Raw genomic sequence first — 25564 nt, 5'->3', positions numbered from 1 at the left:
TAAACATTTTGGTTTTGAGCTGTGTGTCAAGGCTGAATTATTGCATTTTGAAACTTAGAGTCAAATAGCAATTTAAACTCCTGACTTTCATACCTGTCTGTGAAATGCAGATAAATGAAATAGAAATATAATAGGGCCACTGTGTTATGAAATACTGGCTCTGCCTTCCCTTGTAGAGAAATCTCTTAAGGGATCATCATTTTGGCATATATAAATATATTTTTAGTATGTAACACTTTTTTTTTTCTTTTTAGTCTGCCTTTCACTTTCTTGATTTGCCCATTTGTGATTTCCTATTCAAACGAGGCTTGTCTGAAACCATTGGTTCCTTGAAGAGGCACTTTTGGTGATTCTGAAAATGAAGCCTACATCCTTGAAAATGCTTCATTCAGCCTGGCTGGTCCACCTTCCTGTCTGTTTCTACAGCTGGTCTTCCTCTCCACTTCCTTACCTCGTCCCTTCTTCCCTGGGGCCAGCCCCGCTGTGGCTGCCTGCTTTGTTTAGGCTCTTCTTTCCTTGGTTCCGTTCGCCACGTCCTTTCCCTGCAGAGGTGTCCTTCCTGACCACTCGCTTCAGGAGCCTGAGCATTCTCCTCCTCCATCTCTATCTGGGGAGACGGAGGGGCGCCCCCTCCCCTCAGAGTGCAGGGGAGCGGGCGTCTGTGCAGACGCAGGCTTGGCTGCCCAGGGCACTGATGTAGGTTTGGGGCACAGGAGGACTCTAAAGCTTTGCTAACAAAGATTGCATGCCCACGGTAAACCACTTTTACTGTCCGCCAGAATCCAGATTTGAGAACTGAGTTTCAGCTTGCTTTGAACTCATCAATGGTTAAAGTAGGCAGATTACAAAGTCCTCAAGAACATGGATCACATCTCCTGTTTGGGTACTGTATACCAACGTTCACTGGCTTTCATTCTTAATAACTTACTCTTAAAGGTCTCTCTCTTTTCAGGGTAGGGGCGCACTGGGCGACTTGGGGGATCGGATCTTAGCTCCCTGACCAGGGAGTGAACCCAGGCCCTCAGCAATGAGAGCAAGGAGTCCTAACCTGATAGGAAATTCCCAAAGTTTCTCTTCTCATAAATACTTATTGTAGAAAATTTAGGCAAAAAATGAGCAAAACAAAACATAATCTTACTGCTGAAAATAAAAAAGCCCCATCCTTTTTTGGTGTACAGACTTCTGCCATTTCTTACATACATAGGTGCACACAGACATAAGGGTTTATGTAACACACTGTTTGGAAAATTTGACCTTCTTTTTAGTTAACACTCACTCTGATCATCTTTCCAAGGCATTAGATATTCTCCTAGGCTGTCTCTTAAATTTCTGTAGAACATCCTTTGTTTGAATGAATGAAAGTGTTTATTTCGGCAGCTCTTTCAGTGTCTCTGCCCCTCTTGATGTAGCATTAAGGTGAGCATTCTTATAGCTGTCGCCCACGACTCTTAAACATTTCCTGGGATAAATCCCCTAAAGCAGAACTGCTCAGTCAGGCTTTTTTTGGGAAGCTTTTGATTCATAATAATATTTACTTTTGTTTCTCTCCAGACACTACAACAACAGGAGTGTAAACTTCTCTATAGCCGGAAAGAGGGTCAGAGGCAAGAAAATAAAAACAAAAATAGATATAAGAACATCCTGCCCTGTAAGTACCAATCTCCGTAATAGTCACTCTTGGAGGTTTTGATCCCCAGTGTCTCTCTCACTTCTCTGGGGAGGTGGGGCATGTGCTTTTTCAGCAGATCCAAGGCCTTAGCTTCCTTTAATTGTGAGTAGTTTCCAAAGTAGTCAGCTGTGGTGGAGACGGATGGCCTCGTTCATTGCGTCCCTGTGATGCTGCTTCTTACAGAGTGAAATTGCCGCTAGGAGGCTTAGAGTGTGGTTGTTTCCTGCTGTTAATTTAGACTGCCCAGGAGAGATCATGTCAAGGCTTGCTCTCTCCCAGGGTCTCACCGTCAGCCTCAGGGGTCCCAGGATTGTGCCCTTGCTCTGCAGTCCCTGGCTCTTGGGTCTGCATGGGAAAACCGGTACTGGAACCACCAGAGTCAGTACTCTTAGCTCCAGGCTCTAATGCAGCGTCTCCAGAGTGGGCCAGGAAGAAACATTTAGAACTTCTCTTGATTTATATTCTTTATCCAAAAAAAAAAAAGAAGAGAAAGAAAAAAAAATTAAATCTGATATGCAGCTTGATAGCAGAGTGTGTATAATGTATTTAATAAGCTTTGTTTGTATCTATACTTGTATTGGATTGGCCAGAAAGTTTGTTTGAGTTTTCCACATTGTGAGCATACAGAAGAACCCGAATGAACTTTTTGACCCATCCAATATGTATACATTTCAATGTCCAAAAACTTTATTATTAGAGTTTATTGGGGAGCATGATCAGATTGGAGAGCCTTGCTCTAATGTCTCATCGGGTCAGAGCTACTTTGTTATATATTGTAAACCCATCCCGTGTGTGTGTGTGGAGCATAGTCTTCCTCTTTCTGTGTTCATATAGGCACATACATGGTGTATATGAATATCACATCCATATAGATGTGTGTAAGTGAGGATGGGAGACAGTGGAAGATCTTCTAATATCGAGGAGAGAAAAAGAGGAATTTGCAGGGAATCATTCTGAGCCACAGCGTGGTGCTAATGACCTTGGGGAAGCATTATCCTCTCTACGTCTTAAGTTTTCATTTCTGCTCAGGAGGTCTGAATGGTGCTCATTAGTAAGATGTGGGCATGTAGGGAAAGATGACGGGAACAGTGGTATGCAGTACTAAAAAGAATATTACTGTCCTTTCCTTCCATAAAAATCCCAAGCAGATGTTTCTTCTGATTAGCATCATTTTCTTTAAAGATGGGCAGTCTGAAACAAAAGAACAGTGTTAAGACTTAGGACTTTATTACTAATTCCCAGTGTAAAATGTGTTGCTTGGAAGCACACTCAGATTTTTATATGAGTAATGTACTTTTATACAGAATTTGGTCAGTAGATACTGTTGTCAGAATCTTGTTGTCTGGAGACTGTATTTAATTCTACTTCACTTTTTAAAAATCCTTTTTATTACAGAAAGTTTAAAGTATATTTGAAAGTAGACAGTATATACAACCCGCACATGCCTAGCACCCAGCTCTACCAATTGTCAGCTCGTCCCCAATCTTGATTCATTTCTGTTCTTTTTTTTTTTTTTAATATTTATTTTTATTTATTTTGGCCTGACAGGTCTTAGTTGCAGCACATGGGATCTTTAGTTGCAGCATACAACCTCTTAGATGTGGCATGTGGGATCTAGCTCCCTGACCAGGGATTGAACCTGGCCCCCCTGCATTGGGAGCATGGAGTCTTAGCCACTGGACCACCAGGGAGGTCCCAATTTATCTGTATTCTGGTACACATCTCTTCTTTCCCTGAATTGTTGTGAAGCAAATCTCAGACATACGTCATTTACCTATACTTTTCCTTTAAAAAAAAAACAAGAAAGCAAAAAACCTTTTGTTTTGAAATAATTTTAGACTCACAAGAAGTTGCAAAAATACATAGAGGGTTCCCGTGTACCGTTGTTTTCTCCAGCTTCTCCAGATGATAATATCAACAATAAACTATTAAAACCAGGGAATTAACATTGCTACCTTATACTCCTTAAGGAAAGCATTTGGGGGCATCATATTCAGATTATCATGTTCACGTTGGATTTAGTTTTTAATGCCATTTTATCATGAAATGAATAAAACCAGGACTCCCTGAGGATGAGCTGATTTGACTTGACTTATCCTGAAGGGGTCTGAGTACCACTGTGACCGTGGTCTCTTCTTCTTCCAGTCGATCACACCAGGGTCGTCCTCCACGATGGTGATCCCAATGAGCCCGTTTCGGATTACATCAACGCAAACATTATCATGGTAAACTGCTTTCATGGTGTTTTCTGATTGTATATTGCTAGCCAGTGTTTGTATTTTAAATCCTTCCACATGGCCTGAAAGCAATTTTCGAACATTTGAAGTTGTTTTCTTCCTCAATCTCTAGCCTGAATTTGAAACCAAATGCAACAACTCAAAGCCCAAAAAGAGTTACATTGCCACACAAGGCTGCCTGCAGAACACAGTGAATGACTTCTGGAGGATGGTGTTCCAAGAGAACTCCCGAGTGATTGTCATGACAACAAAAGAAGTGGAGAGAGGAAAGGTATACTGCGTACTATAGTCTCTTGAAGTATTGGACGTGTCGGGTTGATCACATTCAGTTCAGTTCAGTTCAGTTCAGTCGCTCAGTCGTGTCCCAACTCTTTACGACCCCATGAATCGCAGCATGCCAGGCCTCCCTGTCCATCACCAACTCCCGGAGTTCACTCAGACTCATGTCCATCGAGTCAGTGATGCCATCCAGCCATCTCATCCTCTGTCGTCCCCTTCTCCTCCTGCCGCCAATCCCTCCCAGCATCAGAATCTTTTGCAGTGAGTCAACTCTTCGCATGAGGTGGCCAAAGTACTGGTGCTTCAGCTTCAGCATCATTCCCTCCAAAGAAATGCCAGGGCTGATCTCCTTCAGAATGGACTGGTTGGATCTCCTTGCAGTCCAAGGGACTCTTAAGAGTCTTCTCCAACACCACAGTTCAAACGCATCAATTCTTCGGTGCTCAGCTTTCTTCACAGTCCAACTCTCACATCCATACATGACCACTGGAAAAACCATAGCCTTGACTAGACGGACCTTAGTCGGCAAAGTAACATCTCTGCTTTTCAATATGCTATCTGGGTTGGTAATAACTTTTCTTCCAAGGAGTAAGTGTCTTTTAATTTCATGGCTGCAATCACCATCTGCAGTGATTTTGGAGCCCAAAAAAAGAAAGTCTGACACTGTTTCCCCATCTATTTCCCATGAAGTGGTGGGACTGGATGCCATGATCTTCGTTTTCTGAATGTTGAGCTTTAAGCCAACTTTTTCACTCTCCACTTTCACTTTCATCAAGAAGCTTTTTAGTTCCTCTTTACTTTCTGCCATAAGGGTGGTGTCATCTGCACATCTGAGTTTATTGGTATTTCTCCCAGCAATCTTCATTCCAGCTTGTGCTTCTTCCAGCCCAGCGTTTCTCATGATGTACTCTGCATAGAAGTTAAATAAGCAGGGTGACAATATACAGCCTTGACATACTCCTTTTCCTGTTTAGAACCAGTCTGTTGTTCCATGTCCAGTTCTAACTGTTGCTTCCTGACCTGCATATAGGTTTCTCAAGAGGCAGGTCATGTGGTCTGGTATTCCTATCTCTTTCAGAATTTTCCATAGTTTATTGTGATAAACACACAGTCAAAGGCTTTGGCATAGTCAGTCAAGCAGAAATAGATGTTTTTCTGGAACTCTCTTGCTTTTTTGATGATCCAGCGGTTGTTGGCAATTTGATTTCTGGTTCCTCTGCCTTTTCTAAAACCAGCTTGAACATCTGGAAGCTCACGGTTTGCATATTGCTGAAGCCTGGCTTGGAGAATTTTGAGCATTACTTTACTAGCATGTGAGATGAGTGCAGTTGTGCAGTAGTTTGAGCATTCTTTGGCATTGCCTTTCTTTGGGATTGGAATGAAAACTGACCTTTTCCAGTCTTGTGGCCACTGCTGAGTTTTCCAGATTTGCTGTCATATTGAGTGCAGCACTTTCACAGCATCATCTTTCAGGATTTGAAAGAGCTCCACTGGAATTCCATCACCTCCACTAGCTTTGTTCGTAGTGATGCTTTCTAAGGCCCACTTGACTTCACATTCCTGGATGTCTGGCTCTAGGTGAGTGATCACACCATCGTGATTATCTGGGTCGTGAAGATCTGTTTTGTACAGTTCTTCCGTGTATTCTTGCCGCCTCTTCTTAATATCTTCTGCTTCTGTTAGGTCCATACCATTTCTGTCCTTTATCGAGCCCATCTTTGCATGAAATGTTCCCTTGGTATCTCTCATTTTCTTGAAGAGATCTCTAGTCTTTCCCATTCTGTTGTTTTCCTCTATTTCTTTGCATTGATCACTGAGGAAGGCTTTCTTATCTCTTCTTGCTATTCTTTGGAACTCTGCATTCAAATGGGTATATCTTTCCTTTTCTCCTTTGCTTTTCACTTCTCTTCTTTTCACAGCTATTTGTAAGGCCTCCCCAGACAGCCATTTTGCTTTTTTGCATTTCTTTTCCATGGGGATGGTCTTGATCCTTGTCTCCTGTACAATGTCACGAACCTCTGTCCATAGTTCATCAGGCACTCTATCTATCAGATCTAGGCCCTTAAATCTATTTCTCACTTCCACTTATTATTATACAATTATTATACAAATCCCTTATTATACAAATCATAAGGGATTTGATTTAGGTCATACCTGAATGGTCTACGGTTTTCCCTACTTTCTTCAATTTAAGTCTGAATTTGGCAATAAGGAGTTCATGATCTGAGCCACAGTCAGCTCCCAGTCTTGTTTTTGTTGACTGAATAGAGCTTCTCCATCTTTGGCTGCAAAGAATAGAATCAATCTGATTTTAGTGTTGACCATCTGGTGATGTCCATGTGTAGAGTCTTCTCTTGTGTTGTTGGAAGAGGGTGTTTGTTATGACCAGTGCATTTTCTTGGCGAAACTCTATTAGTCTTTGCCCTGCTTCATTCCGTATTCCAAGGCCAGATTTGCCAGTTACTCCAGGTGTTTCTTGACTTCCTACTTTTGCATTCCAGTCCCTTATAATGAAAAGGACATCTTTTTTGGGTGTTAGTTCTAGAAGGTCTTGTAGGTCTTCATAGAACTGTTCAACTTCAGTTTCGTCAGCGTTACTGGTTGGGGCATAGACTTGGATTACTGTGATATTGAATGGTTTGCCTTGGAAACGAACAGAGATCATTCTGTCGTTTTTGAGATTGCATCCAAGTACTGCATTTCAGACTCTTTTGTTGACCGTGATGGCTACTCCATTTCTTCTGAGGGATTCCTGCCCATAGTAGTAGATATAGTGGTCATCTGAGTTAAATTCACCCATTCCAGTCCATTTTAGTTCGCTGATTCCTAGAATGTCGACGTTCACTCTTGCCATCTCTTGTTTGACCACTTCCAATTTGCCTTGATTCATGGACCTGACATTCCAGGTTCCTATGCAGTATTGCTCTTTACAGCATCGGACCTTGCTTCTATCATGTTATGTTATGTTCTATCATGTCATGATCATGTTAAGAACTGAATAAACATGCTAAGCTTATTCTAACTGACCCTCTGGAAAAAGGGGAGTGGAAGAAATCTGGTGTAGTTTTCTGCACTGCATGGTCTAGTGTTGTATACCTAGTTTCCTGAGCGGGGATCAAAACCCGGCTCTCCTCAATGAAAGCGTGGAGTCTAACCACTGGACCACCAAGGGGTTCCCTTATAAGGTTTTCGTTGTTGTACTGCTAGTTGTTAACACGTCTGAATACCTTTGGTGCCAGGTCTGGTCATGGTGAAACAAGGGCTTTCTCCAGCAGCTGCCCGCAGTAGCATTAGATGTTCTTGAATTAGTGGACAAGTTGAAACATTTTTAAAATTTCTGCTTCAGGGGAGGATCACCTGCTCTGAGTGTAGAAAGGAAAACAACCCTGCCAGTTGCCTGGTTGCAGGTATAGGAGGCCGCCCATTCTCATTCTCTGGTGCGGTTGTAGGAGGCCGACTTGGGGGCTGGGAAGAGAGGGTTCTCAGGTTACTTCAGAGGGATCAGGATTGGCCCCTGTCAGAAGAGCTGCCAGAAGCTCCTGGAACAGACAGACGTTGGGACCAGTCACCCTGCCCCACTCCTTACCTCCTTCTCCTGGCCTGCGCCTATGTTCCCATTCTCCCTCTTCACTCTGCAGCTGGAGCGGAGGGCGTGATGTGCTCTTGGTCTCCCCACAGGTCTTTCCAATAACTTGTGTTGGCCTTGGTATCCGCCCCCCGCCGCCAGCGCATAGAAGAAAAACTAGACTCTGGATTCCTGGGCTTTTAATTTAAAAGCTAAAGTATCGGTGCTCACGTTTTAGAATTTGTTTGCCAAGGTTTACATCAGAGTTTGGGAAACTGGGAGGAGGGCGCAGTCATTCACAGATGCGTAGAGTCGGCTACAGTGTTAGGAGTTGTGATTTGTGTTCTCTGGGGTGACCAGCAGCCCTCAGAATTGATTGACCAGTGAGAGCATTGCATACATTTAATAGTCAAAGTGTTCATTTGGGGATAATAAAAATTGTATCAAATCTGTCAAAGAGGTATTTGGATCTACAAAATACTGGAGGGAAAGCCAAATTCAGAATAATAAATAAAAGGCCGCATAAAGCATGTCAAGAAAAACAGTAGTGCTATCCAGTAATTCTTCTGTTGATCTTTTCTCCTACCATATTTTGTTTGCTTTCGATTAATCATTGACTGGGGGGGGTGGTGTCTACAGCTGTTTTCTGATTTCTTGTTCTTTAACAGTGAGTTGCTGTATCTTCCTAATGTACCAGGTAGATTTCTCTTGCTGGTAGTTGTGTCTTAGGGGCTGTGGAAAGTGAGTGGTGTGGGTGACTGCTCCTGGGGAAAAAAGCAAGACACAAAAACATTCCCTGCCCAGGATGCGTCACCAGATCTCTGCAGACTCATGTCTCATTGAACAAAGTATCTTCCTCTTTGGCAGCAAGACTGATTCCCCTAGTGCCATATTTTCCAACCCGAAGCCAGCAGCTATTGCAGGCTCGACGTTCCCAGGCGCCCGGTTAAGCGAGGGTGACGTGTGCAGCAGGTATCAAGTGGATCTAGATATAGAAAAAGCAGCTGGTTCAAAACTCCATCAGCTGCCTTTCTGTGCTGGAGTTGTTCACACTCGGGTTAGATAAGGCGCGGAGGCCTCCTACACGGGCGCGGAAATGAACCAGACAGTCTGGCTCATTGGGTAGCCCGTCCACCTCCAGAGCCCCTGCCTGTCTTCCCTGCAGAGTGACTGGCAGATCTCTGGAATTCAGCCCTCAGCGGCTGCTAGACAGCACCCTGTGCTCCCCTGCTCTCTGCCCTTTAGTTCTTTTTTAATAAGATAAGTTCAAGTCCTTTCTTAAAAAATATATTTATTTATTTGGCTCTGCTGGGTCTTGGTTGCGGTATGCAGGATCTTTGGTTGAGGCATGCAAACAGTTAGTTGTGGCATGTGGGATCCAGTTCCCTGACCAGGGATCGAACCTGGGTCCCCTGCATTGGGAGCACAGACATTGGGAGCACAGATTCTTAGCCACTGGATCGTCAGGGAAATCCCTCCTTGGTTCTTTAGAGACAAACAAGCACCGACTCTCCTCAGACCCGTGACTTAGATGAACCACTCTGCTACACTGGCTTTCTCTTCCTACTTCTCCCTGGTTCTCCCTGCATCTGCTTCTTTAGTTTGAACTCTTCTTTCCTTTTCTTTGAAAATCCAACAGACACTAGGCAGGCCCTTTTCCATGTTAGTAGTCAACACTTGAATGTTGCTCTTCTGCTGGTTAAGGCTTTCATGTCAGAGTTCACAGAGATTAACTCTTTTCTTGGACTCCTTCCAGAGTAAATGTGTCAAATACTGGCCTGACGAGTATGCACTAAAAGAATACGGAGTCATGCGTGTTAGGAACGTCAAGGAAAGTGCCGCTCACGACTATACCTTAAGAGAACTTAAACTCTCGAAGGTTGGACAAGTAAGTATACTGTCGTACTTTAGACAGTCTGGTAACTGCACAGGGGGTGTGCTAATCCAGGGTCGTGCGGTCACTCCTGTCTGCATACCTCCAGGCATTTGTTCACTCACTGAATAACATCCAGTTGTGGACGCCCTCTGTGTGCCAGGTACCACCGAGGTACTTGTTTCGTTGTCATTGTGTTAGCCACTCAGTTGTGCCTGACTCTTTGTGACTGTAGCCCGCCAGGCTCCTCTGCCCTTGGAATTCACCAGGCAAGAATACTGGGGTGGGTTGCCATTCCCTTCTCCAGGAGATCTTCCTGACCCAGGGATCGAACCCAGGTCTCTTGCATTGCAGGTTGATTCTTTACCATCTGAGCCACTTGGGGAGCCGCAAGGTACTGGACTGGTACATGGCAAACCAGATCTGCACGGTCCCTTTCCCCACAGAGCCTAGGGAGGTGGGAGGCTAAGGAGTAAATAACCAACCAAGCTTTCCAGTTGTGCTGGGGCTATGAACGCCACAGTGTGGTGTGTTAGAGAATGAAGTGGAGTAAGCAGGGAGGACCTCTTTCGGGGGGTGCCAGGCAAGCTGAGACCTGAAGGTGGAGCAGCATCTGAGGCTCGGGAGAGGAGAGTTCCAAGCAAAAGGAGCAGCAAGTGCAAAGGCCCTGAGGCCTATTTTAGTGCTCATGTTCCATGTGTCAGCTTGTAATTGTACGTAGTTCAGTTTTGTCCCTGGGATGACTATGTTTGTTTCTTTTTTTTTTTTTAACTTTTTATGTTGTATTGAAGTATAGACTGTCAGCAATGTTGTGATACTTTCAGGTGGACAGCAAAGGGAGTCACCAATATGTGTACATCTGGGGTGACTAACTTTGCATCCAGCGTGATTTGGATTCATCATGATATCATGGTGAGACAGGCTTACTTATTCAGGGGCCTCTTGGGACACAGAGGTGAATGAAACAGCCTTTGTCCTCAAGGAATTGTAGTCATGTAGCCACGAGAAGCCATGGTACAAGTCCCTATGCCATCGAGCAGACACCCGCTGTCACACCCACCTAAGGTGCTGGGGTTCCTCAGCAGCGGGTGGAGAGAGGGTTGGGGGAGTGCAGATCCGTGATGGAGAGAGTGCACGGAGTCATAGCTGGGCAGCCGGGGCGGGAGGAGGCATGCGGAGGGCAGAGGAGGGACTGTCCTCTGGTGAGTTTCATGAGGTGGTCTGGGGACCTGAGTGAGCCAGGAGCCTCAGCGGCTGTGGTCCAGGGTCGGAACTTCTGATGTGCCGTTCTGTTGCTGGCAGGGAGAGGTAAGAGGGAGGTTAGGTCGATTGCGAGACTGTGTGGGGAAGCTGGAAGAATGTCTCTGTCAAGCAGAAATTAGAGATTTAGAGAACATCAGACAAAGATTTCAGATAGATTTTTCTTCAGCTGTAGTGGTAAACGACTCGTCTTCTCTTTATCAGGTGTTTCTCAGTAGCAGGTGGATTTTTCTTCAGGTTTTGTTTTTTTTTTTTTTTTTTTGATAAACCATCCGTCTTCTTGTTAGCAGAGATTTGGGAGTACCAGGTACAGGGAATGTTGGTGTTTGGGTTTGTGTTTTGCACTTGTGGGTGCAGGTGCTGACACAAGGCCAATCATTTCTCCAGGATTACTGGTCACGGGTTATCTGCTTTTTGTATAGCATGCTCCATTTTTTTTAAAGTGCTATCAGATGATCTCATTTAAGCCTCCTAATCGCCTGGGAAGGAGGAGTGGGACCAAGACCTCAGTGGCCATTTATATAGGAGGAGGAACAAGGATGCTCAGGGCAGCTGGGTCTCTCTCATTCCCTGTCCTTTCTGTGACCCTGGGAACCCCCTGAGTTTTAGCTCACTGGTAACCTCCAGAAAAATCCTTTTTCATGACTCAGCAAACTAAATGCACATAATTCCCGAAAAGATCTTGACTGCGGTTCAGATTCCTTGGATGTTCTGAAGGTCACAGGTGGTGGATACTGGTCTGGTTATTCTCTCTCTTTCCTTTTTTCAAAATCCCCTTTAAAAATGTTACTTAGCTTATGTAGTCTCCAGATAATGTAGGAAGAAGACACAGTGACAAATAGTGACCTAATTGGGTGAACCCAGAACACGATGCCTTTTAGTTTTTCGTAGTCTCAGTACCCTTGTTGACCTTTATTAATGTCAGTCCTCAGAAGAGCACCAGCGTGCTGAGTCTCTTCCTGTCTGCTTCACAGTGGCTCTCCGTTTAACTGGTCTTATTTAGTCCTCACAGTGATAATTGTGGTAGAGAGTCTTATGCCCATCCACACATGAGGGGTTTGAGGCTTAGAGATGTCCAAGGACCACAGTGAGCGTGAATGCTGGGGTTGGGGCCTGAATCCACCCACCTGATTGCAAAGCCTGTCTTACCTGCTCTGCACCAAAATGGAAGTTGAAATAATTATAATAAAAGTGCATGTTGCAGGAGAGGCGGGCCAGGTACAAAAAGACAGAGACGAGCAGATGTCTGGAGGGAATTCCCCTTTCTCAGGTGGTGGGAGGAGAGCCCCCGAGTCCCAGAGGGCTCTGCTGTCTCCCACGTGCAGCTGTGCTCGGCGGAGGGGGAACAGGGACCTCCTCTGCCGCTGGCTGACAGGGCAGGCACGAATGCTGGCTGTCGTTTCCTCAAGAACAAACTGCTATAAGAGACATCTTGTTTCTTTGGACGGAGGCAATGGGTTCCAGCCTCCAGGATTGCTCAGCCAGACCCAGGAGGAGGAGAGGTCTGGGGAACTTGTCGGGGGGACCTGTGAACGGAGTGTCTGGAGGCGGTGCTGGCCTGGTCCTCCTGGCTCACGGAGGATCTGGGAAAGATAGGACCCGGACGATGTCTCAACCCCTTGATTTATTTAATTCTTTTCTGGTTTTTCTTGGCTTTACTCCAGGGGAATACAGAGAGAACGGTCTGGCAATACCACTTTCGGACCTGGCCGGACCACGGCGTGCCCAGTGACCCGGGGGGCGTGCTGGACTTTCTGGAGGAGGTTCACCACAAGCAGGAGAGCATTGTGGATGCGGGGCCCGTGGTGGTTCACTGCAGGTGACTGGCCCCTCCACCTCTAGGATGTCACCTGTCCCATCATCTCTCAACGCCCAGGGTGCTTGTTTGTACTTGCCCAGCCCAAGCCACAGCTCTTTAACTGTGGGAAAAATTTAATGCCTGTTTGTGGCATTAAGGGACACTTTGACCCCAAAGTATATTTCTTCTAGATCCTGTGGGACCACCAGGTACTGGGGTGGTGGGGCAGGGGGTGGTGAACACAGTCCTTATTCTTAAGGCACCCTTAGTCTGGTAGTGTTTGATTGGTTTTCTCTGTTCATGCAGTTATTTTAGGATTCATCTCTTTGATTGTGATCCTCTTCTTGTTTTCCATGGAAATATGGTGTATTTTTTTCCCCCTGACAACATACCTGTTTGTTTCAGAATATTTGGACCGCTCCCCATTCAGGCTTCTAGAAGCCAGGCCCATGGCCTCCGCACCAGAGTTTGTAGGTGCCAGTTCCCAAGTTTAGGCTTCATGATTATACTGGGGAAAGTTGGTATATGTTGGGCAAGTAGATGCGTGTGAAACATTATTTATTCAGTTCTATAAAAGCTCCCTTTTATTGAGCCCTTGCTCCATACCAGCATCTGCATCAGTTGTTTTTCACCCATTACTGATATTTGATACTCACAATAGCCCATTTCACAGATGATGAAACAGAGGGTCAGAGAGGTTAAGGGATTTGCCTCAGGCACACCGTGCTGGAGAAGCTGGGCTCCAAGTGCAGGATGGACTGAGTCCAAAGCCCTGGGCTGTTTGCTAATATGTTCGCAAATATAAATAGACAGTCTTATAAATACTCCCAAGAGCAGACATTGTTTCGGTTAGTATTAATAGCTTGGTTTTGAGCATAAAACCCTCATGAATGACTCCATTGTCCTCGCTCTTCGTCCTTCTGCCCACAGTGCTGGAATTGGCCGGACAGGGACGTTCATTGTGATTGATATTCTTATTGACATCATCAGAGAGAAAGGTAGGTCATTTGGAGGGCAAGAAGCTATGATTCCTGTTTTCAGTTTATGCAAGGAAAGTGCTAGTGAAAATAGCCTGCAGAAGAAAATTGAACGTTAAAGTATTTTCACAAAAATCTAGGCCAGAGACTTCAACTTTCAATGTGTTTGCCCAAGAACAGAAGTGATGCTGTTTGAGCTTTTGGCATAAAACACAGCCTAGGAGAGTGGTGGTCTCTGTCCATCTGCTCGCTCTTTGCTGATGGTACAGGGTGGTGGTGTAACCTGTGGGGTTCCTCACTGCCGACCCCTGACCCTATAATCTTCTAGGATCGTTGTTGTTGGTCAGAAGGCCAATGCCGTAGCCCTTAGAACAGCTTCGGTTAAAACACGAACGTGTAAATTTGCTTTATCTCTGCTCAAAGTTGTGCTTTAAACTGCTTCACCTTGTCTCTGCAGTTTCTCCTGATGCTCCGTGGTGCTTTGCTTTGTAGGTGTCGACTGTGACATCGACGTTCCCAAAACCATTCAGATGGTGCGGTCACAGAGGTCAGGGATGGTCCAGACAGAAGCACAGTACCGATTCATCTATATGGCCGTCCAGCATTATATTGAAACACTACAGCGCAGGATTGAAGAAGAGCAGGTACCAAGCCTACACGGCTGACATGTAGATTTTTGGTGTTTTTTTCTGGACAGCTTGGCTTGGATATGCTCTCCTTCTGAGAGAGAATACAGGCTTTGCTAGATAACTGTCTTTATCTGAAAAGGAGAAACAAGTTCCCAACCAGGAAGGACCTCTCTGGAAATGAATTATTCCCTACCGCACAACTCTGATTTTTCACTATGGCGTAGCTCAGGGAGGGGCAACAAGCCTGACAGATGGGTTTGGGATTTCCCCAGGTTCACCTGGTAGGCTTAGAACTCCAAGCCTCAAAGTTTCCAGCCTGTTCCAGTTTTGATCCAGGCCTTATTCATCCTGATTCCATCTCTTAAATGAATGCCTTACTCTTTATAGCACATGAGGGTTGGACCCACCAGTGTGGTCAAGTTGGAAACAGAAACATTTCCATTTTTAATAAGCCATACATAATGAACAGTGTGGCACTGGAGCCTTTCCATTGGAAGCTCTTTATAACACACAAAGCTGAGTTCCTGAGGACTGAGGAGACTGCTCTTTTGGGAGCTGTCCTTAGCTCACTGCCCACCCCCAACCCCAGCCCCATCACCGTGCTGCTCACTGGATAGATGTGATATCTAAACAGTGGTATTTGCCTTCTTTACCCTGTTTATCACCTTCTGGAAAATTCAGCTTCTCAAAAAGGGGACCTACAACCTTACTGAAAGGCTTCTAGCCTAGCAGCGCAGCGGCCACGTTATCAAAGCGTGGTTAGCCCGAGTTAGTTAGTTCAGCAGGTTCTCAGTCCATGCACAAATACTCACTAGGTTGTTTCCTTGTACAAAAACGTCTTCAGAAACAGTGTGGATATAGAAAGGCATGGTCAAATGATTAACAAGCTCTGCTGTGGTTTTGAACTTTACCGCTTTAGGTTGTTGTCTTAATGTAAGTGCTATGAACTTAGAATAGAACTTAGAAGTGTTAATCTCTCTGTCATGTCTGACTCTTTGCAACACCATGGACTGTAGCTCACCAGGCTCCTCCACCCATGGAATTCTCAGGGAAGAATACTGGAGCGGGTAGCCATCTCTTCTCCAGGGGATCTTCCCGACCTAAGGATCGAACCCAGGTCTTACGCATTGCAAGCAGATTCTTTACTGTCTGAGCCACCAGGAAGCCTTTAGATGGTTACTGTAGGCTATTTCATATTCACCTTCCCAAATCACACTCCTGATTTGGGCCAGGAGTACTTACTTAAAGCATGAAGTTGCCTCAAAAGAAGGACTTCTAATAAGTAGAATGCAGTACCACTGGTACAGATGGGAAATTACTTGGGAATATTTTGAAGACCATAAGGTCGTCTTGTTCAGAAAAGCTGGGGGAAAAGCTCTCTCTTTCATTCAGAAGCTTTGGTTTTGGAGAATTTAGGGACTTTCCCTCCCAGCTTATCTGGCACTTCACGTCTTCCTGTTACTTACCGTATATGGTCCCTCTGACCCTAAATCTGAAGTTGTAATTTGGATTTAGGAACTAGTTAAAACCAAAATACCTTTATTGCTGCCCTTTTGTTGGGGATGAGAGGTAGGGGAGGTAGAATCACTTAAATATTGCAGAATGTAGACTATAGAAATTGGATGTCCCCAGGAATCCCATCCCAAGAGTACCGAATGAGTATGTGTATTCGTCCACTCAGCCAATACTTGTCAGTGCCATTATGTGTCAGCGCATTAGCTATTTGGTATATGAACCTTTGGATTTAAAAGAAAAATATGTAGGCTAAGATTGTATTTGTGTTTTTAAAATTAGATTTTGTGGGGACTTCCCTGGTGATCCCAGTTGTTAAGACTCCATGCTCCTAAGGCAAGGGTTACAGCCTTGATTCCCTGGTCAGGGAACTAAGATCCCGCATGCCAGAGTGGGGCAAAAAATAAATTAAAAAAAAAATCCACTAATAAAAAGAAATAAAGTAGATTTTGTGGTATGTTGTTTCTTTCAATATACTGTTTGATTCAATGTAGGAACTTGCTACTTGATTTGGGACTAGAGTAGGAAGTACTTTAATTTAGTAGGTTTCAGTGGCAGACTTAAAAATATTACACCCATCTGATTTTTAGATTAAGCAAACGAACAAAACTCATTCAGCATAATTAATTATGCTGAAATCCAGGTATTTCCAAAATTATTAATATGAAGCATTAAGGACCTTTGGGAGTAAAAGACTGCTACAGAGGAATAAATGGAAAAAAAGAAAATGACAGTCAGAGGTGGAGAGCAGGGTAAGGGAAGAAGAGACACCAAGGCAGCGTTGGAAGGAGGAAATGCAAAACAGAGGTGGGAATCTAGGGGAAATGCAAATGAGCAAGACTGAGAAAATTTTCCAGTCTTTATATACCGATCTCACACTCTGCTGTTTATTTGGAAGTTGATTTCTTTTGTTAACTTCCATTTACAGTATTAAAAAGACATTTTTAAAAAATACGCAGAAACAGTGTAATGGAATTCCCTTAGAATGTTCTGCTGCTGGTAAGTCGCTTCAGTCGTGTCTGACTCTGTGCGACCCCATAGACGGCAGCCCACCAGGTTCCCCCGTCCCTGGGATTCTCCAGGCAAGAACACTGGAGTGGGTTGCCATTTCCTTCTCCAATGCATGAAAGTGAAAAGTGAAAGTGAAATCACTCAGTCGTGTCCGACTTCACGACCCCATGGACTGCAGCCTACCAGGCTCCTCCATCCATGGGATCTTCCAGGCAAGAGTACTGGAGTGGGTTGCCATTGCCTTCTCCATAGAATGTTCAGTAAGGCGATATCATTATTTTGCAGTTTGTATTTTTGTACCTAACATTGTGTATGAAATCTGTTTTGGTGTGCACGTATACATACGTACATTTCCTCTTATTTTGTGATATGAATACATCACATTCATTTGTTCCCTTGGTGAATGTTGTTGGAAATAGCATGTCACTGGACATTCTTATCAGCTCTTCTAGGCTTGTGTGCATGAGCCTCTGAAGAAGAAAATGTTTAAAGTTGTAGTACATACGTGCCTTTTCATCATTACCAGATACTAACTAGTGTTAGCACCATCCGTTCTGATGAATTGTGCATCAAAGTGATGGCATAGTTTACCCTCCCACCAGCAGTGAACGAAAGTCACTGCTGTATGTCAATATTTGATATGGATACCCTTTGTAATGTTTGCTGTGTCTTGAATAATCCTGAAATGAAAGCAGCATTGTATAATGATGAGAACTTTATGGATTAGATTTTTGGAATTGGTGAATTTAGGAGGAAAGAGTGATAAATCATCTAACCAGGAGTCCTACCGAATGCAGTTCATTCTGTATCTGAGATGAGATTGTATTCTACTGATTTTCTTTGCCTTTTTCCCTCCAGAATTTATCATTAGGCTGAAAATAAAGTATTAAATGTGCTAGGGTTTTTTCTGGTGTAAGGGTGGGATGGGGACGATGTGATAAAATGTATGATCCTGATAAGATGCTGACATCTTTTGTACCCGTGGGCCATTTCTACTTGGAGTGCATTTATTTCTGGAACTCTTTTCCCACCCGTTAACTTGAAAATCATTAAATGTGTTGCAAGTGAACTATGAAATGATTAGATGCTAATGTGGCAAAGAAAGTGTGAATTCTCTCTTAGCCTAGAAGCAGGTACATTTCATTTAATACGGTAAGTTGTTAATGCATGATTCTCTCTGCTTTTGAGTTGTATGGTTCAAAAGTCCCTTTCACCCATAGGGTGAATTTATATGGAGGAGGTGAATTCCCTGGCATTTGGCCAGCATACCAGTATTCAGGGTTCAACTTATCTATATGTCCAGTTCTGTCTTTCTCTCTCTCTCCTTTTTCCTTTCCTGTGAAATGCCTTTTTAACTTCTTCATTCCTTCAAAAAAGTCATAGGACTTCATATATGCAACCTTTGCTTTTCAGAAAAGCAAGAGGAAAGGACACGAATACACAAATATTAAGTATTCCTTGACGGACCAGGCAAGTGGAGATCAGAGTCCCCTGCCACCTTGTACCCCAACACCATCCTGTGCAGAGTAAGTAGAAATGAAGGAAATTCTTTTTACCTGAACACAGTCCTTTAGAAAAGCTTAAAAAATGACATGCTTTTCCTTGGTGCACATTATTGTTGCCTGACTAGTTTGTGAGTGTGGCTAGCTAAACTAAATTGTAATTCACCTAAACTGAAGGCTGCTTGCTACACTGGGTAGGAACCTAGGGGATTATAAATATATCAAGTGCTGTTTCTCCAAGAAGAATTTTATTTTTGTTTCAGTGGGGTGGGGGATTGTTGCAGAGGTAGGTAACACCCCTTTTGATGAGTCAGGATTCTTTGCTACATAAAATAATGGTGTAATGGTCCCTGGTGGCTCAGGTGGTAAAGAATCTGCTACAGTGCAGGAGACCCAGGTTTGACCCCTGGGTCGAGAAGATCCTATGGTGAAGGGAGTGGGAGCTGACTCCAGTATTCTTGCCTGAAGAATCCCATGGACAGAGGAGCCTGGCAGGCTATAGTCCGTCGGGTCACAAAGAGCTGGACTTGACTGAGCGACTAAGTACACAGTGGTCCACACAGCCGTGGTCTAATTTTCCATAGTCAGCAGAAATCCACCGTGGTTATTTAAACCAGGGGTTAGCGAACTGTAGCACCCAGGCCAAATCTGGGCCACAGCTTGTTTTTGTACAGCTCATGGATGGCTTTTAAAGGGTTATTAAAAAAAAACCACACACACAAAGAATAATACGTGACAGAGACCGCATATGGCCCACAGAGACTACATAATTTTCGGTCTGGTTCTATACAGAAAAACTTTGCCAACTCCTTTTTAAAACTAAAACATGTGATAGGAAAATATTTGTTAAATCAATGATGTAATAGTAATTATAAGTTATGATTTTTCTGTATATCCTGAAGTCACTCTCTGGTATAACATTTACTTTTTATTTTCCCCTGCGAGTCTTATGTCTGTTTGCTTCTGATGTGGATTTTTAAACCCCTGCTGGCTTTAATACTCTATATAAACGTTTTGGGTAACATATATGAGGTTCGTATTTACATTTGCTTTCTATTTAGCATTGAGATGAAATGATGCAGCAAAAGTACGCTTTTCGCCAAGCTCCCTCTTCCTTCTGGCTGCTTTTTTCTTTCCCAGTAGGCCGATGGGGAAAGTTGATACTTTGAATTGTGATCTGCAGTGGAACCAGCACGTCAGGGCCCCGATTTCTTGCCAGGAAGCTTTCCCCACTCGTTGGCTCAACAGAATTAGCTCTGATGACTCCCCTGTTACCAGTGGCCTCCTTGTGAGCGACAGGTTCTCTGCCTTTCCCATCATCCTCCTCATAGGGTGCAGACCCAGGAGACCCCAGCCCCTGCTGCTTGTTTCAGCTTGTTCCTCTCCGGCCAGCCTGCTGCTGCTGATTTCCTCGTCCTCCTGGACTGTTCTGGTCACCAGGGGCCCTAAACCACCAATCAGCTTCACATTCACTTTCACGTGACTGGATAGGGACTGAATGGATCTAGAGTCACTGCCTGACCATTCTTACATTTTGCCTTCATAGAGCTCTGGCCATCAGATCCCTCTCCTCGCAGTGAATACCATTTTTTTCTCTGTGCACACTCCCCAGCTTCCTTCACGGTCTAACCCAGGACCTTGTTATACAGGCCTCCCTTACTCCAACCTCCTGGGAAACAACTCTCCGTGTGCCAAACCCTTGAGAGCACAGGGACTCAAGGCTCTTCACAGTGATTTTGATATGTGTTTCTGTCTCAAATCCCCTCCTAGAATGTCAGCTCCTGGGGACAACAGCTATATCTGTGCCATACTCAGTCCCAGAGAATGAAGTAGATGGGTTATTACTATCACGTAAGGTTAAGCAGTATGTCTGTGTTTTTGTTAGTGTCTTCTTTCTCTTCTTTTCAGAATGAGAGAAGACAATGCTAGAGTCTATGAAAATGTGGGCCTGATGCAGCAGCAGAAAAGCTTCAGATGAGAAGACCCACCAAGACGTCAAGCACAGAAACAGGTATTTCAGTGCAAGTGGTCTCGGGTTCATTGTTCATATCAATTCAGTTCAGTCGCTCAGGTCGTGTCCAGCTCTTTGTGACCCCATGGACTACAGCATGCCAGGCTTCTCTGTCTGTCACCAATTCCCGGAGCTTACTCAAACTCATGTCCATCAAGTCGGTGATGCCATCCAACCATCTCATCCTCTTACCGTCCCCTTCTCCTTCTGCCTTCAATCTTTCCCAGCATCAGGGTCTGGTGAATTTGTGGCATTTCGGAGCTGGCATATAATCTGTGACTGTTATAATAAAACAAACCTCCTTCTTTTTAGAAATCAGCCTTCTTTTTCTTTTGCCTGTATTTCTTTTTCCAAGCTGGATTCATTTAAATATTGAAATCAAATGCAAAATTAATTCTGTTAAGGGCAGGGTTAGCACTTAACTGAGAAATGGTTAAAACTGGTGATAAAGAGCATATATCATCATTCCTGCAATTTTTAGTAAAGTAGATTAACCCAGGCTGTGCTGGGAGAGGATCTCTAGGGATTTAGGAAGTATGGGGACACGGTCCTGGATGATTGGAGTCAGGATGCCTGAGTTTTCACCTTAGTGGGCCTCTGATTGCCTGCCTGTGTGACACAGGGCACTGAACCTCCTGGGCCTCTCTCACTGGCTCGACTCCACACCTTCCAGCTCTGATGCTAGGAATTATCTCCCTTGTACATCTCCTGCCTGTCAATCATCTTTTTAGAGAGTGACCCAAGTGCGTGTATGGATGTAACCCAAGAGAATTTAGAAGCTCACAGTTTTTAGTATTTCATGTTGACGTTCTCATTTCTAATGAATAGTATATTTAAAAGCTTTAACTCTGCTTTAAAATGGTTTACTGCCTTGCCAGACTTTTCAATGTATGCTCCTTAAAAATTCTAATTTCTTTCTTTGCTAGATGTGAACTTTCACCCTCTCCCTGAAAAGATCAAGAACAGATGCAAGAAAGGTTACATGAAGAATGAACTTGAATTTGGAAAACTTGCACTGTGGTTGGCTACCTTTTGATAAGCAAAATTTGAAACCATTTGAAGACCACTGTATTTTAACTTGATGATACCTGATTTCTAGTTACTCATGTCCTCAGATAAGAAATCATCTCTATGATGTAGACAGTGTTATATTTTGTGGAATTTTATTTTAAATTGAGGAAGCAGTTAAATTGTGTTGTATATTTTACAGATGATGGTGGCTCAAATTCTAGTTATTGGCATTTTTTTTTTATAACCTCAACAGATTGAGTTTCCTCTCCCCTCTTTGTGGGGGATGCTAGGGCACTTGTAAGAGGAAAAATGATTTGGAAAAATTAAGTAACAACATCCTGTAGAAGAGTGAACAGTTTTATTTATCATCACTTATCCAGTAGTGGATAATTCATTTTGATGGCCTCTTATTTTGGCTCAAGAATAATTAAGCCAGTGCCCCAGACTGTCTACCTTTGCATTGACATTAAAAAATCACGGAGGGGAAAGATCATGGGAACTTAGGGTAAAAGGCATGCTTTCTTCTTAGCAGTTGACCAGTTACCATTCAGCCTGTTGACTGAAAACGTTGTGGTGGGAAAACATTTGCCATCTTTTCTTTTCATTTGAGTAATTGTCTTGTGTTTGGGGAAAAAAATTGCATCTTCAGATAACCAGTTTTTGGTTATCATTTGTTGCTGACAAACCACCTCAAAACTGAGTGGCTTAAAATAAGAGCTTGCTTTTCCTCACCTTCTTCAAACTGGGCTGGGCTCAGCTGGGTGATTCCTCTCCTTGTCTTGCTGGTGTCACTCATGTGGTGGGCAGGATGGCTTGGCTTCTCTGTCTGCGTGTGGTCCTCAGGTCTCTCATTCACCAGCAGGGTAGCTGGACCACATTCATGGGAGCTCTGAGGCCCCAAGGGTATAAAGTAGTAGTGGCCACACGCACTGAAGACTTCAACCCAGAACTGTCACCGCATCATTTCTACTGCCCCGTGTTGGTTAAAGCCAGTCCCAGGCCCAGGCCCCGTTTGGGAAGAGGGGCCTGCATGAGGGCGTGAACTGGAGGTAAGTTTCCTTGGAGGCCCCCAGCATAACAGTCAGGACCAGGGCCATGGAAAAACAGCTAAAAAAAAAAAAGTAGCAAAAGTAGGAGCCGCTAGTGACCTTGGAAAGCTGAAGCTGGTTATGATAACTGGTGTAAGTTGGGAGTCGGGCAGAAACAGGGCCTTCAGCAAGCTTCTTGAACCACTTCTGCTGGCTCTTAGCATATTTTCTGAACCATCACTTTGGGCACCTGACCTCTTAAGGATGGATGTGTTTGTGAGGGCAGAGCATTTGAAAGCAGAACCAGCTCACTGCCCTAGCCCCTACAGAGAGGGGTGTATGGAGTGCACTCCCATATGTGAGAGTGCACCTCTCACATATCCCACACCCATGCTTGCCGTTGGCTGAGTGAGGAGGAGCAGTTCTCCTGAGGCCACTAATCTGACTGAATTAGCAGTAGCTCATTTTTGTTTTAACTGAGCAGTAAGATTTGCTAACGTCCTACCTGAAGTGCCTTCTCCAAAGACATCCCTCTTTGCCCTGTGTGTTGAATCATCATTCAATGAGTGTATTTCAATTAAAGCATCATTGGTGGACATGGTAAAGATAATAAAATGCCGTGGCAACTTTGCTGTTAAGTCATGGGCTCCTTCATCGAATTCTTCTTGCTTTGTCTCCTGAAAAGGAAGGACTAGATCCAGCCCTGGTAGTAGTTCCTTCCTGAGGGCTTTACCTCCTTTAAAATCCTGAGGAGATTTGTTTGAGGAGAGCCTGGCTGCCATTTTCAGAAGACAAAAATGTACATTGGAAAAAAAGAGTACGTTGATTTCCTCCCTACCCCACCTCCCATCCCGCCTAGCCGTTGAACTTCAGCATTGAAGCACTGCCTTCAGTGCTTCAGAACACAGGTCTGATCTGAAGGTAATTACCTTGTAAGAGGAATGTAAATGACTACTGTCTTCTTGTCAAACCTGTAAGGAAAGAGATTCCAGTTAAGTATTAGCAACAAGGATCTTGCGTCCTGTTATTTTTTATTACATTGTCACATTGAACGGTTCTCATTTTTGCGGTAAATTTTTGACTGTGGACTTTGGGGGCAAGGTCTTTCACCAGCAAACAAGGGTTTGATTGTACAATATATCTGCTGCAGTAACGTCTCTGCCTGTAGCTTAAGATCAGTTGGTTTTGCACTTGGAAACCACCTGATCTTGGCCAGCTTTGTAAAGGGACATTGATTTCATTTAGATTTCCCTCCATAAAGTCAGCAAACTATCATGTGCTATAAACTGATGCCAAGACAAGGTTGTAATAGTCCCTAGGGTGCTGAGGTTTGCCGTGTGTTTGGTAAAGGTGATTGTAGGTTCTTGGGTAACGTTAAGTGGGATGGATTCAGGTGGAGGGACTGTGAAGATGGGTGGGGGCAGGGGGCGGGGGCTCAAGGTGCAGGTAGGAAAAAATACAGCGGAAATGGAAGTTCCAAAGAGGTGGTTTCTGAGGAAGTCAGAGGGCCCGGGGCCAGAGCAGTCGGTAATAGCTGAATCAGGTCACTGGGAAGCAGGCGTGACAGCTGCACGCCTACAGTCTGCTTCCAGGGTGCTGGCGGGCATTAAATTTGCACAATATCCCGAGCCGGCCCCGTATTTCAAAGTTATAAGCATAAGATTTTATATTTGGGGTGAAGAGATTACCTGGCACGTGGTATTGGGGTTTTTAAAAAAGAAGCCAAATTTCAGAGTCTTAATAACTTTTTTAAAAAGGAAAAAAAAAAAGCAAAAAGACACCTTGTATTCAGTGTGTGGCCCTCCTGAAAATTCTGGTCATCTCTCCCTTTGAAATCAGTGACTCAATGACTTTTTAAATGTGGCTAAACAGGGATGAGAACGTACATGTATGATTTTCTTGGTGTTTGTGCGTCCTTTACAAAGCCCAGTTGCTTTGGAACACCCAAGAAAGTCATCAAGATTATTTTTAGGTGTTACTAAGGGGTTGTTAAGGGTTTACTGGGGTTTTTAAGAACTAATATAATGTCCTGGGTTCTTTCTAGTGCAGAGGAATGTGGAAAAAGGTATGCAGTTGTGAAGTGCTTTGTTGTAGCTTATTAATCCGCAAGGGAGACTTAGGTTGTAGACAAAAGTACAAACCCAGTGCAGTTTTTGTTTTCTGTATGTTGTTGGGGGAATAAAGTTTTATATGGCAAGCACATGGCCTCCCTGATTTCAATATGCCTTTATTAGGATCTGTATTAGCCCTTAATTTCTTTAAAATCTTTTTTCCTCTTCCTCTTGAAAAGTAAGTTCCAAAATATAGTTTATTGTATCTTCCATCCCTAAAAAGTTTATTCCTTTTTCATTACGGGCAGTTCACACAAGGCAAAAATATTAAACAGTTGGTTTTAGTGTGTTGTATAACTTTACTGTATATCAAACTAATTTTTACAAGTTTTCATCCTAAACCTCAAATCATGTAATTAATAATTTGCCTGTTTATTTATGACCTAATTGTGATTCTTTTATTAATAAAAGCTAATGGAAAAGGATCCTTTATTAAGTTGATGACTAGACCTACAGTTAATTTTCCTGCAGTATATGAAGTATTGTACCAGAGTATTAAAAGATATGTAATATTTTATTGATAAATCTATCCTTTAAAAGGAAGACGTTTTAGGATGTCATCATTTTGATGTGAATCATGTAAATGTTGATAATATGCACTGTTTATTATACATTTAGTGTTTCAAGAGATTCAGTTAATTGCCTTTTTGCCCACGTATATTACATAGTCTATTTGCAATTGTTTTTAAAAAATGACATTAAGAGAATAGTTTATGTAGAGGAACGTTAGTGGCTGTTAATTGTCTCCCCACCTATATTTATGGGTGTTAGTTTTAACTGCTTTGCTAGTTGCAAAGCTGCATTATCAGAGTAAAAGTGTATTTGTAAACTGTATGGGAACTAAAAATTAGGAATAAAACCATTTTCTTATATTACAGTATTTGTCATTTACTTCATCAAAAATGTCCAGAAACAACATTGCAAAGCAACTATACTCCAAAAAAAAAAAAAAAAAAAAAAAAAGGTCCAGGAAAAACTGGGTTTATATGTCCCTGAACCTCTATACTGGCCAGATGCTGACATTTAGCAACTCTTACCTAGAAGGGAACTTGGAATACAGAATGAATGAGTCAGTTCCTCAAGCACTTACT

The 25564-nt window shown here is 43.5% G+C and overlaps 1 protein-coding gene across 4 annotated transcripts in view; it reads left to right on the top strand.

Moving 5' to 3' along the window:
* The window catches only part of PTPN11 (protein tyrosine phosphatase non-receptor type 11), a 67616-nt gene extending 42268 nt beyond the window's left edge, over positions 1 to 25348 (top strand). For 2 of the 4 annotated variants that reach the window (XM_042234679.1, XM_004017400.5), the window contains exons 7-16: positions 1552 to 1648; positions 3815 to 3894; positions 4019 to 4177; positions 9507 to 9638; positions 12548 to 12702; positions 13612 to 13679; positions 14151 to 14302; positions 18224 to 18336; positions 20221 to 20323; positions 21250 to 25348. In XM_042234679.1, the coding sequence (XP_042090613.1) occupies positions 1552 to 1648; positions 3815 to 3894; positions 4019 to 4177; positions 9507 to 9638; positions 12548 to 12702; positions 13612 to 13679; positions 14151 to 14302; positions 18224 to 18336; positions 20221 to 20290 (1026 nt within the window). In that variant the 3' untranslated portion in view covers positions 20291 to 20323; positions 21250 to 25348. Of the gene's footprint in view, positions 1 to 1551; positions 1649 to 3814; positions 3895 to 4018; positions 4178 to 9506; positions 9640 to 12536; positions 12703 to 13611; positions 13680 to 14150; positions 14303 to 18223; positions 18337 to 20220; positions 20324 to 21249 lie in introns of all 4 variants that reach the window. The other 2 variants (XM_060401252.1, XM_060401251.1) reach the window with 1 other exon arrangement.
* Positions 25349 to 25564: the final 216 nt, after the last annotated feature.

Source organism: Ovis aries, chromosome 17 (genome assembly GCF_016772045.2).
Source record: "Ovis aries strain OAR_USU_Benz2616 breed Rambouillet chromosome 17, ARS-UI_Ramb_v3.0, whole genome shotgun sequence".
NCBI classification, from domain to species: Eukaryota; Metazoa; Chordata; class Mammalia; order Artiodactyla; family Bovidae; genus Ovis; species Ovis aries.
The sequence above is the reverse complement of the archived record's forward strand: the minus strand, read 5'-3'. Positions and strand labels throughout refer to the sequence as shown.